The sequence below is a fragment of the Peromyscus eremicus genome, chromosome 18 (assembly GCF_949786415.1).
Source record: "Peromyscus eremicus chromosome 18, PerEre_H2_v1, whole genome shotgun sequence".
In the NCBI taxonomy this organism is placed as follows: Eukaryota; Metazoa; Chordata; class Mammalia; order Rodentia; family Cricetidae; genus Peromyscus; species Peromyscus eremicus.
This window is the reverse complement of record NC_081434.1, coordinates 44671382-44685825: the sequence shown is the minus strand read 5'-3', so window position 1 is coordinate 44685825 and position 14444 is coordinate 44671382. Positions and strand designations below refer to the sequence as shown.

The 14444-nt window shown below is 48.4% G+C and overlaps 1 protein-coding gene across 4 annotated transcripts in view; it reads left to right on the top strand.

The window, feature by feature from the left end:
• Rfx4 (regulatory factor X4) overlaps positions 1–13053 on the top strand; it is a 154723-nt gene extending 141670 nt beyond the window's left edge. For all 4 annotated transcript variants that reach the window (XM_059245594.1, XM_059245592.1, XM_059245593.1 and 1 more), the window contains 2 exons: positions 1750–1888; positions 11452–13053. In XM_059245594.1, coding sequence (XP_059101577.1) covers positions 1750–1888; positions 11452–11724 — 412 coding nt within the window. In that variant the 3' untranslated portion in view covers positions 11725–13053. The remainder of the gene's footprint in view (positions 1–1749; positions 1889–11451) is intronic.
• Positions 13054–14444: the final 1391 nt, after the last annotated feature.

Here is a 14444-nt window from a genome sequence, read left to right as displayed (position 1 = left end):
TAGTAGTTTTTTCCTCAGAGTACAGGACAGGGGCTGCCCTCTGGTTAGTCTGCATGCTTTCCTCAGCCCTATAACCTTGGAGAACTGTTTCGTTTGACCCCCACAATTGCAGGTGAGGAGGACGGAAGAAAGAGGGAACGGTCCCGTAGCTCCCCAAGGTGGCTGGCAAATTGTGGCGCCCCAACTGAGCATGTCTCACCCCAAAGCTGAAGTTTGTCCCCCACATCCCCTTCCCAGCAGCTCCCTGTGTGGCTTTCTGCTCACCTTGTAGCCTTATAAAGCCCCACAGCGTGCCCTTGTCCCTTTGGACTCTATTTAGAGGTTGTCTACCCCACCTGGGGTATGGCGGTCTCGAGAGGACTGCCGTGATGTTCCAGCTTCAGGGAGCCCCCACAGCTTCCAGGGTGCTCTGTAGTCTGGATCATTCATTGTGCCCATGTTGTGTGCGAACCTGGGTGAGGTGGCCCTGTGATGCCTAGCCTGCACATCCATTCAGAAGATTACCTGCACTTCAGCAGTCCTTGGCCTGCTCTCTCCATCAGGAGCCAGTGACTACACTACGCTGTGCTTACTGAGCACACGCGTGACATTGAGAAGAACCACACAGTGCAGGGAGCCTCACCTGCAGCTGCTCACAGGCCTGCAGACTGGCTATAAAAGCTCCAAAGTAGCTGGGGGGCAGGGGCATCTCAGGCAACTCCCACACAGGTGGCCCAGCAGAAGATAGAGGGCTTAAAGGTGTGCATAGGCCTGTAGGTCAGTATGTGCCCACAGTTCAGATCCCCTGGGATCTCCACGTGGCAGGCATTATTCCCTGAGGCATTTCCCTACATAATCACAATGCACTCTTTTTTTTTTTTTTTTTTTTTTTTTTTTTTTTTTTTTTTGGTTTTTCGAGACAGGGTTTCTCTGTGTAGCTTTGTGCCTTTCCTGGGACTCACTTGGTAGTCCAGGCTGGCCTCGAACTCACAGAGATCCGCCTGGCTCTGCCTCCCGAGTGCTGGGATTAAAGGCGTGCGCCACCACCGCCCGGCCACAATGCACTCTTAGAACTGTATTTCAGACCTTTTTGTAATCTACAAGGATGGTAGAATATAGACTCGTGTGGCCACGGGTCCAGTTCTCTGCCAGGACAATGTTATGAGATACAGTCATGGTAGTGGCAGCCTGTGTGCATGTGTGACCCTGTGTGCACGTGTGACCCTGTGTGCACGTGGCATTGCCCTCACATGAATGGTCCCAGGATAACCTTGTGCATCACTTCGCAGACGTAACTACAGATCACATTGCTAGGCAGTAGCAGAGCCTAGCTCTGAACCAGGATCTCTGACACCTGCTTTTTCTCACCATGAAGTCCCCTCGGGTTCTTCACCACCACTGCCCAGCAAAAAGTCCAAGGACTGCAAAAACACAAAGTCCAAAGCAAATGTTTTCTCCCTGTTTGACTTCAGGACGTACGATGGGCTTTTGACACAACGGGAGGAGAGGTTCCCATCAGAGTGATCTGATCAGAGCCGGGTTCCAGGCCCTGAGCGCAAGCTTGCCAAGAGTGCTGGGGGAAAGGCAGAGTCGACCCTGGGCTTTAGACTCACACAGCAGTGCAGCCAAGCGGAGTGGAAGGAATCAAGCAGGAGAAAAGTGGGTGGTGGGGGACAAGAAGAACAAACAGACGCGGTTGATTTTTTAAGGTGTCAAACTGCCTGTTCTTTGATATGACTCACAGTATTCATTGTGCTTCCCGCATTTTAGGTACACGGGGAGCTATAACTACGGGAGCTATGGCAACCAGCATCCTCACCCAATGCAGAGCCAGTATCCAGCCCTGCCTCACGACACGGCCATCTCCGGACCACTCCACTACTCCCCTTACCACAGGAGCTCTGCACAGGTGAGTGTCGGGGAGGAGGTCCTGCTGGCTCAGAGTACTTGTGCTCCGTCAACTAAACACAGTTAATAAGTCCATTGTGTATGCCACCCGTAGGTCCCCAAGGACAGCAGCTCGTTGCCCTTGAGTGGTAACTGGCCTACCTTGGGTGCTTGTGATCACATGTCACTTTCCCTTACGCATCCAAGTCGCTTACCTCTTAAGTTCTGACTCTTTTTGACCTCTCTGACGCCATGATCCAGCTATGTTTCCGTTGGCCCTTTCTAGGCACCCACCTCCCAGTGGGCCTCTGTCTTCTTTCCCATCACTACCCTCATGGCATCCGTCAGGATCTCTACATCGTGATAGCTGGTCTCTTGGTTTTCCAGGTGTGTTCAAGCCTGGCCCTCACAGACTCTTATCCAGAAGCATCCTGAAATGGACCCTCTTTTGATTGCTCTCACCCACCACAGCCTAGCAAACTGAGCCCTCTACGGCCAGCCTGGGTGGTGGGAAGTTGAGGAAACATCTAGATCACCACTGTCGGGTGTTCTAGTTATCTGAGAAACCCTCCTGTGTGCTGTCCCAAGCACGACTGATCACCAAGCCCATTCAGTTCTGTTTGCTTTTTGTTGTTTTGTTTTGTTTGAGACAGGGTCTCTGTCTACGTAGTCCTGGCTATGTAGAACTCAGTAGGTAGACCAGGCTGACCTTGAACTCATGGAGATCCACCTCCCTCTGCCTCTTGAGTGCTGGGATTAAAAGTATGTGCCACCATACCCAGCCTCAATTCTGTATTCTAAAATGTCTTTGGCATCCTGGCTGTCCGGCCTTAGCTCAAGACCTTCATGCCTAACCTAGATAACAGCAGGCCTTCTCTGTCTCTAAAGCTTGCCTGTCTGCAGCTGGAGGGGTCTTTTGGAAAAAACAAAAACAAAACACCGAGTCTGGTGCCACATTGCAGTCATCGCCTCAGCTTACTTCTCAGTATTTGGTTCCTTCCTGGCCACCGTACCACCCTCTATCCCTGTGCAGAGCAGCAGCAGCTGTGCACAGCAGCAGCAGCTGTGCACAGGTGTAGTGTGTGCATGCCACACACCAACTTCCCAGTCTGCAGGCACTGGTCCCCAAGCTGGCAATCTTTTCCGCTGACCATCTGAACAGCTTGTGAGAGTACCCCCTTCCTTCCTCCCTTCAGGCCCTTAGCAAATACCTGCCACTCTCTGGGCTTTCTCTTTCAGTCACCCTTCCCACACCCTGTCAACTAGCAACTTCTAACTCTGCAGCAGTCCCCAAGCTCCTCCAAGGCAGAGATGAAGTCTCCATCCCCAGGACATGGCACACAGAACCCATCAAGGTCAGCTTACTTCTTCCAGATACTGCAGTATGGCAGGCTGTGTACTGAGCACTTGGCATACACTCTGGATAACCCTAGTAGAAGAGGAAATGAGACAGAGTAACTTGTGCAGGGATCAGAACCCAGGAAGTGTGACTGCTTTCTGGCTCATGAGCATCACCTTGCACTGTTTCTCAGATGTGGCTCTCCCTTTTTGGAGTGGATGGAAGTAGCCGTAGGCAGAACCAATGGTTGGGGTGGGCTTTGTCTGCTCTGAAGGTTGAGAAGCCACAGGTGGTTTTTGTGTCAGAGAAAGAGAGCTCTCAGGACCCCTATAGGATAAACACAAAAGGGGGCTGGTGTGGGCAGGGGCCTAGGAGGGCAAGGGCAGGATGGAGGCTCTACAGAGGCTACATTGCATCAGCCTGTAGCATACAGATTGGCCTCCAAGGGAGGTACTGAGGAGAATGTATCCACAATACAAAGGCACTCAGGGTAAACAGGCATCTGTTTTGATTTCCATCTCAGTACCAAGGGGAAGCCTGGTTTAATCCCAAAACAAGCCAAGAAGTTGATTCCACTAAGTCATCACCTGGGGCATTCATTAGAGAAGGGAGTTGCTTCAGAGATGTCAGCTCCTCAGGCACGGTCTCTGCTGGGAGCAGAGACCGTGCTTCTCCATTCCCCCATGATTGAGTTCCTGTCAGGATCACACTCAGCACAGTCTAGGCACTCATTCGTTCACTCCTTCCTTCCTCCCTTCCTCCCTTTCTTCCTTCCTTCCTTCCTTCCTCCCTCCCTTCCTTCCTTCCTTCCTTCTTTCCCTCCCTCCCTCCCTCCCTCCTTCCTCATGTGGTTGCTGGGAGCCTGCTTTGTGCAAGCAGAGCTGCAGCTTCCAGAAGACCGGTAGGGAAGTAGGCAGAAGCATCCTGCTTTAGTGAGCATGTGCTCCAGCCAGAGACGGCATCACCACACCACGGCTTTGGGTGTTATCTTCCCTCTTTTTCTACTGCCTCATGCCCCTGCCCCAGGAAGTTTCAGGAGCTCCTTTTGGAGGGTGATATTTTTAAAACCATCACCATAAAAAGAAGCCGAGTTCTCCTCAAAGCCCACAGAGACCCTGGTGATCAAAGATAGGTCTGCAGTGTCCGCTTTGGAAGCCACAACAGTACCCAACTGGGACCCTTATCACTCAATAGCTGGTCTTCATAGAAATGGCCAAAAGCTAAGCTACGGTCAACAGAGAAACCCTGTATATACAGATGAGGACTCAGCCAGCCTCTCGACCATCTTGCCTGTGGCTCTCAGACAAGGGTGTTTGACACCCTGCCATCCCCATAGACACACACACACACACACACACACACACACACCACTTTATGGTTCATGGTTTAGTTAGTCTCCATCTGTAAAGTGGGGTGGGTAAAAGTTAATTATATCATATCTCTGCCCAAGTTGTTGGGCAAGGTCAGCACTGAAATGTCCTTCTCTTAGGGAAGGTCTTGTACAAAGACAAAGCAGCCTTTGTTTCATTTTCCATTAACATTTAAGCAATTTGCACCTCTGGGCACTTTGAAATAGATGGGCGCATTTGTTCCCATAACAATCTCAGGAAGACTACATTTTCTCCAGTTCTTAAAGATGGAGCAGCAAGGGGCTGGAGACATGGCTGAGCGGGTAAGAGCATTGACTGCTCTTCTGGGGGACCTAGGTTCAATTCCCAGCACCCACATGGCAGCTCACACCTGTCTGTAACTCCAGTTCCAGGGCTTCTGACACCCTCACACAGACATACATGCAGGCAAAACACCAATGCATGTTAAATGAAAATAAAATATTGAAAAAAAAATGAAGCAGCAATCTCAGAAGGGCCATGAGCCCCATCCAGCAAAGCAGACTTGAGTGCAAATTTGCCAACTCTCAGCCCCAGCTCCATGCCAAGGCTTAAAACCACTGTGTTGGGGGGCAGCAAAGCCTAGAGATTGGCACTGGGATTCTCACTGAATGTCAAGTTCTGAGAGAGAAGACACACGCACATTCAAGGTCTTTGATTTAAAGTTACATGTGCAAGGCTGAAATCCATTAGGATTGAGAGGTCCTGGCTTCCCAGAGCAGAGGTCAGCAGTCTGGACCACCCATGAATGGATAGCACACTTCACTATAGAAGGTTCGTGGGGATGAGGAAGAGGTAGGTCTAAACTCAAGAAAATTCATGATCAATATTTTTTAAAGAAATGTACTTTGTGCTGGGCGATGGTGGTATACACTTTGAATCCTAGCACTTGGAAAGCCAAGGTAGGCAGCTCTCTATAAGTTCAAGGACAGCCTGGTCTACAGAGTGAGTTTCAGGACAGCCAGGGCTACACAGAGAAACCCTGTCTCCAAAAGCAAAAAAAAAAAAAAAGTATTTTGGTTCTCAGCAGAAGAACACTTACAAGTCAAGACTACAAGTTAATACCTGTTAGGTTGAAAGACCCATCTATCCATGGACTGGGATATTCACATGCATCCCAGCACTTATGTGATCAAAGTAATCTGAACTCACCTGCTTATCACATGGATGTGTGTATGCTTGTCAGAGAACTCATTTTCACAGTGTGTGCTTGCTTATGGCCAATATAAAGGTGAACCTCCTGTCCAGCTTGAGTCTCAGAACTGCTGAATTTGTGGGTGGGATATTTCTGAGCCTCAGTCAGTACCTGACCATGCAATCCTTACCCTATCAGCAACCATAATTGTGAACATGGCCCAAGAGTTCAAAAGTCATGTGATCACCCAGCATCCATACGGCTAGGCATGCACTCCAGGAGGCAGGAAAGTGTTTCCTTCCTTCTCATCTGAATGGCTCAAGTGCAGCACGACCAGTGTGATCTTCATCTGCCTGGCTCCAGCCAGCTCACAGACAGTGCTGCCACCAATCTTCTTAGGGTGTTCCACCTTGGGAGCATCTTGGACCACAGTAAAGAAACACACACACACACACACACACACACACACACACACACACACACGGCTAGGAAGACAGCTCAGGAAGGTACTTGCTTGAGTTTGTTCTCTAGAACCCATGTTAATGTAGTAGAATGTGTTTATAGCCCCAGAGCTGGGAAGACAGCTGGGAACCACTGGCCAGTCAGCCTACTTGGCAAGTTCGAGGCCAATGAGAGACCCTGTCTCAAAGAAAAAAAGTGTTAGACAGCACTAAAGGAAAACACCTAAGGTTCTTCTCTGATTTCCACATGCACACGTACACACATGCAGACATGTGCCACATATGTATATGTGCACACTCACATACCAATCAACCATAATGTTGCAAAGTCTTTAAGTACAGAGCTAGTTTCCCTGGGCTCAAATCCCAGATCTGCCTCTGATTAGTTCTGAGCTTCAATTTATTCATCAGGAAAATGGAGATAAGTTATAATACCCATTTCACAGGGTGTAGTAGCCATGGTCAGTAGTTAATAAAGATTAAAATAAGATCTGGCTCGTAGTTAATACTATTTGCATTTATCATATTCCCCTTTGCCGTCCAGTTATAATCGTCTTCTATTTTATGTAATTACACAATATCTGTTCTCTGCATGGCACTGGTTCTGCAGAGGCAAGAGCCAGGTTCTTCTCTCATCCCACTCACACTCCCAGGACCCAGCACAGAGCTCGGTCCTTAGTGATTGCCCAGGATGTACTCCCAGGATGTCAGTGAAATGAATGAGCCTTGTTTGAGTACTGTAAAGTCAGCATTGGGACGTTCCAGTCAGTCACTGAGGCTCTTTGGCTCACTAATAAACCACAATCCTACGCCCTTCAGAAATGAAGAACATTGGTAATGGTTAACACATTTTGAAAACTTACAACATGGTTTCTAAGTGGCTTCACATCAATTCATTTGATTAATCTTGACCCTAAGAGCTCAGCAGATGTGGACTGTCTGGCAAAGAGTTTGGGAGCCACGTCCTACTTCAGAAGAGGCCACGAGGAAGCTGCCGGGGACAGCCCCTGGCAGGCCTTGGATACAGTGACAGCCGCCTTTCATAGGAAAACAGTTTGCACTCCTGACTCAGCCACCTTTCACCCCCTGCCCAAGCAGCAGGCCATGTGGTGAGAGGCAGGGATAAAGGGCTCACTCTTCCCTTTCCATGAGCAGGAAAGTCCGCCCCTGGAGTAGGGAGTTGCTTCCCAAAATAGACTTCCTAATACAGTTCCAAAGAGGCCAAGAGTCAGTCCCTACCAAGATGGATTTATACCATAGCCTCTTGCCAACTACTTTACACACACACACACACACACACACACACACACACACACACACACACACACAGAAAGAGAGAGAGAGAGAGAGAGAGAGAGAGAGAGAGAGAGAGAGAGAGAGAGTCAATAACACCCCTCATGCACTCCTTTCAAGAGATGGTAACTAGTGATTTATCTTATCTTTAAAAATCAGCAGCAACAGCTTGTGATTTGATCCAGAAACTGGTGACTTCCTGTCATAGGCTCTCAACAAAAGCCCCTTTATTCTGGCCTGAGCTCTCGGTACCCCAGAGTTCGTACCCAGCATGCTTAAAGGCCTTGCATGGAGCCAGATGTGAAGTGTGAGAGGTGAGATGGGTGCTGCTGTGGTACTGCCTCGGCCACTCCCAGCAGATGACAGAGAAGTCTTCATTGGTCACATTCATTACTAGGCCAAGGCAGCCGGCCCTTCAACCATCTTGCCTTTCAATGGTCTCTTACACCAGGGGGTAAGCAAGTCACTGACTCATTTGCAATTAGCTGACCTAATGGGACAGACTTTTCCACGCTGGTAACAGAATTGTATTGTCACACTGAAGATATTTTGAGCCATTTCCAGGCAATTGCTCTTTTGATTCTATGACACAACCTCTGGGCACAGCTGTGCTGAGGGTCCTTGATGAGGCACAACAACTACACTCTCTTGAGTTTGGTGGGAAGAGTTCCAAGTCCACACTGTGACATTTTACCTACCCAGGCCAAGGCCAGAGAGGCCAGCAGGGTTCCAATGGCCTGGGTCAGCATTCCAAGGCCTAGCTCCGTGGAGGAGGAGAGGTCTTGAGGAAGAAAGATGAGAGAGGAAAGGGTTTGGGAGTGGTAGGTAAGCCAAGTTTAGGTCGGTCCGATTGATATGGGGAAATCGTGCCACCCCGTTCTGGGTTTTGGTCATGCTCTGTGACACCCGGCCCGGCTCCAACTTTTCCCACTTCTACAGTGTGAGTCTAGATTTCATGACCCTGAAGGTCCTTTCTGCTGGGAATGTTCCAGTGTACATTTACCAAAAATGATTAGCACCTGTTAGGTGCCAAGCACTGTACCAAATTTGGGGGACACACTATGAACAAAACAAAGCCCCACAGGGAGCCTCTGAATGTAAGCCAGTGGAGAACCAGCTGCCAGGCAGGTTGGAGGTGGTGGGGCATTTGGCTTCTTGAGATCGGATGTCCAGAAAAGTCACTCCAAAGAGTTGATGTTTGAGCTGAGAGCTAAAAAGTGGGGGGAAAGGGCAGGTGTGATGGGAACTGGGGGGGAAGAGTAGTTTAGGAAGGGCCTAAGGGAGGACCAGCTCAGTGTGCCTCTAGATGAAAAGGGAGACCTCTATGCCAGCACAGTCCCAAAGAGGGGGCCGGGATGACAGGTGCCCAGCTGTTTCACTTAGGAGAGCATCATTGATATTTCTTAATATTATCCTTCTAGTCCAGCTGGGATCTTGATTCTTTTTTCTGAGAATCTCCATTCACAGGCCTGAGGGCCTACCATGACTCCACCCAAACAGTGTCCTGGGGCCTCATTCTGCACAGCACATGGGTCTGTGCCAGTGTTGCAGATCTGATTTGGGATTATGAAAACCTTGGCATGCTGTCTGCAGTCTCCTTGGCAACAGCACTTGGTCCTTCTCCCTGGAGTTCCCAGACACCTCCTACACCCTCTTTCTTAACTGTTCTTTTCTTGTGCAGCGGCTGTCCTTCGCTATGTAAGCATGAGGTCCTACCTGAGGGGGAACTCTCAGTACCCCACCTGAGAGCCCTCTTCTCGAGCTCTGAGTAGTTAGCTCTCTTGACATATTCCAACCTCCTCTCTGTAGCCTGCTTCCACTGGGGTGCAGCTCCGAGAGGCAGAGGGGCTCCTTCGCCCATCTAGACTCGGGGGACAGCCATTGTTGTCTGCAGCTTCTGCTGTCTAGGCTTCAGCCTGTCTGTCTCCCTCACAGGAGGCACCTCCCACCTAATCCCGGGGGCTCCACTCTCCAACTGTCAGGGTAGACAGATGGGGGGCAGAAGGATCCACACACCCTCTCCTCTGTGGTGCCCTTGTCACTCTTGTTCATTGGCTCCTGTCCTTGTTGGCCATAAGCATAGCAAGGACATCTTTGTGCTGAGGGCCTGGAAACATGAACTCCAAAGGCAGCCTTAGCTGCTCCCACCCCTCCCTCGCGATCATTCGAGAGAGGCCTTGTTTCCATAGCATTCCTTCTGACAGTGAAGAATGTACAAGGAGGCCCCCTCACTCCTGACTCTCTAGAGTCTTCCTTCCACTTGTCTCTGCCAACACCTGCTCCTTGGCCTGACTCGCCTCAGAGTCCCCTTTCCTGCTGCCTCCCTGTCTCCCTTGACTCCGTCCTCCCTGTCTCTCTTGACTCCGTCCTCCCTGTCTCCCTTGACTCCGTCCTCCCTGTCTCTCTCGACTCCGTCCTCCCTGTCTCTCTCGACTCCGTCCTCCCTGTCTCTCTTGACTCCATCCTCCCTGTCTCTCTTGACTCCATCCTCCCTGTCTCCCTTGACTCCATCCTCCCTGTCTCTCTTGACTCCATCCTCCCTGTCTCTCTTGACTCCGTCATCCCCGTCTCTCTTGACTCCATCCTCCCTGTCTCTCTTGACTCCATCCTCCCTGTCTCTCTTGACTCCGTCCTCCCTGTCTCTCTTGACTCCGTCCTCCCTGTCTCTCTTGACTCCGTCCTCCCTGTCTCTCTTGACTCCGTCCTCCTCGTCTCTCTTGACTCCATCCTCCCTTCTCTCTTGACTCCGTCCTCTGCATTCACACAGAGCCCAGTCATTTACCATTTCCTCCTTGCATATCTTCCAGGACTCCAGGAATGTGAACCTAAAAGAGAGATGTTCTTTAAATGACAGGCACTAATAATAACCTTTGAAGATGTTGGCTTGCTTTCTCTTCAAAAGCCTGCTTAGGGCTGTGGTTCATGACTGAATTCAGCTGTAAAATGCTATTTTTAATGTCTTGTGTTTTACCTGGTAGTGCTGTTCTCTTGGATTGATGGAATAGGACTTATCACATCTCCATAGGTAATGATAAAACTCACATCCATCCAGCAATCACACTTAACTGGACATACTTGCTAGTGTGTACACACAAAGGCACACCCAGCACCAGCATCCACCACCACCACCAGCACAATCTCCACCCCCACCATCCCAACCACCACCACTAGCACCACCAGCATCACCACCCCACCACCCCCACTACCACCAGCAACATCCCCAACACCACCACCACCATCAGAACCACCACCACCACCATCCCAGCCACCACTACCATCACCACCATCTACCACCACCACCTCCACCAACAGCAGCACCCCTATCCACCATCCACTACCACCTCCACCACCACCATCACCACCACCTCCACCACCACCACCACCTCCATCCACCATCCACTACCACCTCCACCACCACCATCCACCAGCACCTCCATCCACCATCCACCACCACCTCCATCCACCATCCACCACCACCTCCATCCACCATCCACTACCACCTCCACCACCACCAGTACCACCACCACCATCCATCACCACCTCCACCACCATCCACTACTACCTCCACCACCACCACCAGCAGCAGCACCACCACCACCACCAGCAGCAGCAGCACCACCACCACCCCAACTACCCACTACCATCACCAGCATCACCACCACCTAGTATTCCCAGCTGGGGATAGTTCTCTCTTTGAATTTGACTGCTCAGAATATTGCAGACTCTGAGCTCACAGATAGTCATTCTGTGTAAGCAGAACACCGGCCAGCCTCTAGTCATGAGAACCTCTGTGATTCTCCCACTGATTGCTTCCTTGGACCAAAGTTGGACAGAAGCTCCCTGATTCCTTTCCATCAACTCCTGTGAATAAGTATCTTGCATTTTTTTTTAGCTTAAATAAGTTTGCATTTGGGTGCAGGCAACTTCAAGCTAACCTTAATTTTGTGGACTTTCTTTCTCCTCCACAAGTACCCTTTTAATAGCCCCACTTCCAGGATGGAACCTTGTTTGATGAGCAGTACTCCCAGGCTGCATCCTACCCCAGTCACTCCCCGCTGGCCAGAGGTGCCAACAGCCAACACGTGCTACACAAGCCCGTCTGTGCATTCCACGAGGTATGGAAACTCTAGTGACATGTACACACCTCTGACCACGCGCAGGAATTCTGAGTACGAGCACATGCAACACTTTCCTGGCTTTGCTTACATCAACGGAGAGGCCTCCACTGGATGGGCTAAGTGACTGCTTTCATAGGAATCCATATTTAATATTAATAATTAATAATAATAATAAACCCAATACCCACCCTCCAGAAGACTTTATCTCTATACATCATAACTCGCGGGCTGTTCCTAAGCATCCATTTTCCTAATGAACAAGAAGATGTTCAACATGGGATGAATAGACTTTAGTTCAGAAACAGGACTTACTAAAAGTCACTGGGATTGGGTTCCTGTAGCCAAGCCAGACTTGACTGCTTCTATAGAGCACTATCGTGGGCAGGCCAACCTGTGCCTTTCCCCTCTGTTCCATGACCTTGCATGGCAACCACTCCCTGTAGGGTACTTATATTCCTGTTGACAAAGCTCTTTAGTCTTGAAGGATGGATACTGGAGCCAGACTCTGGGCTGTGCTCTTGGATGGACACATAATTTACCAAGAGCATTGCCATGGTGTCATCTCACTGTCCAGTTAGCAGCCCCCAGACATGTTCTCCACCTCCTACTTCCTGATGGTGTCATCACTACTTCCTGGAGCCCTAGGGCCAAATGTAAGTTCCTGAAAATGCTAAGCACCCTGTTCCACTCATACCTGCCATCGTACCTGCGTTGTCTTGGAATGTAAGCACTGTTTGGAGGGACGGAAGAGGCCTGATGTATGTCGCCTTTAGTTGATTGATGTCTGTAGGGACCGGTTCCTCTGTGTACAAGGATTTGCCCTAAGTTTGCACAGTGGCTAACATCAGCAGAAGGCAGGAGAGGGTTTCTTAAGTTCTGTGAGAAACGTGGATTTATGGCACTAAGTATCATTCTTTGCTGTGTTGCTTTGTGAAGCTGGATGGATCAAACTTTCACTTCGCAAGCACCAAGTATGAAAACAGCTGTCGTGGTTCCTTCCTAAGACTAGAATACTTTCCGACACTTTGCTAGAAAAAAAAAATCAAAGCTGTGCCTTTGAGTCTATACTATACTGTGTATGTGTGGAAATAAAAGTGTATTGTACTTTGGGAAAATTTTTTCGTAGGTATTTTTTTGTCAGATTTGTAGCTATTTGTGAGGTTTGTTAGAGATTAACATAGGTTTTCTTTCTGTATTATAAGATGCACCAAGCAATTATGGTGGACCTATTACCCTATGGGTAAGAAATAAATGGAAATATGACATCGGATGTTTTAGCAAATGTTCTGTAAATAAAATGTTTGATCACACCACCCAGTGTGATAATCATGTCTACAGCTAAAATGGAAATAGTTTCATCTGTACAGTTGTGCAAGATATGAATGGTTTCACTATCTGTACAGTTGTGCAAGATATGAATGGTTTCACACTCAAATAAAAAGTATTGAAAGGACCAGCTTCCATTTGTTTTTCATTTGCATTGATATGCCAGGTGTGTGTCCATGATATAAATAACATTCGTAAATTCTTGGGGCATGAGTAAGCAGAACAAAACTAAAAGGTCTTGCTGGGTGTGGTGGTGGTACATACCTATAACCCCCTGCATGCAGAAAACCGAGGGTGGAGAATAGTGAGTTCAAAGCCAGCCTAGGTCTGGTCTATAAATAAATAAATAAATAAATAAATAAATAAATGCAACTAAACAAACAACAAAAGCCTTGTATGACTGTGTGGTTTTGTTTATTCAGTTCCCTTTCAACTTGTCATAAAATACAGTTGGGGCAGGTCCACACATCTCGCCCTGACAAATGACCGAGTGAGTATAGTGCCTGTAGCCCATTGAAGGTTTGTAGATCTGCTCTACAAACTGGGATCTGCCCTACGTTTGCCTTGCAGCTCTTGCAGGAGCATCTTCTGCAGCAGCAGCAGCATTAAGCATTCCCCTGGTACTAAATTCATCATGCTTCGATGCTCATTGGGTGTAAAGATATTCAAGTGCCTTGCTTTAAATGAGAATAAACAGAGCAGTAACATCCCTGAATACTCAACAAGAATGAAATTCTTCTCCAGCACAGCGTTTTGATTCTGTGACGAAGGGGCATAGGGTACAAAAGAAGTAGTTTCATTTTGCCCAAAGGTTAAGGATCTAGGAGCTAAGAGAGAGTCAGAGCCATAAACTTCTGGAAGCCTGTGCAGGAGTGACTGTGTCAACCCTAAGGTATGAGGAGGTGACAACTTCATTTGCATTTTGAAAAATTTATTTTTAAAGCCAAGCCCTTGTGTGCTATTACATAACATGTTTATACCTGAAAGATGATTTTAAGATGGAAATTATTTATGTTACACATAGCCTCCCCTTAAGTATATTCAGCTGTGTTATTCTACCAAAAAAAAAAAAAACACAGACGCTGGATCTCATTCTCTCATGGTAAATTAGTTTGACCTTTTGTTCACAATCCATTAGCTTTATATGATGAAAGCAAGAGAGAGGATGAATGAAATTTTGAATTTAGCCACTGTTGAGAATAAACCTCAGGATGACCGGCCCTATTGGTCTCTCAGACTTGAAAGTGAGTGCTGTATAAACAAAGGTGTGGTGTGTCTGACCTTTGACTTAATGAGCACAAAACCAAAACACAACAAAAGAAAAAACCCAAACAACAACAAACCACAAGTCATTATCAAATTCTCTAACCAGGTAACAGGATAAACAGCACCCATTTACAAACAACAGCCACTAACTAGTTCATGAGCTGCAAGGGCTTTAGGTGAAAACTTGTCAGCTTTGACGAGAACCTGAGGCTGAGAGAGAGAGAGAAGCAAAGGTTCCATGACTTTCCAAGT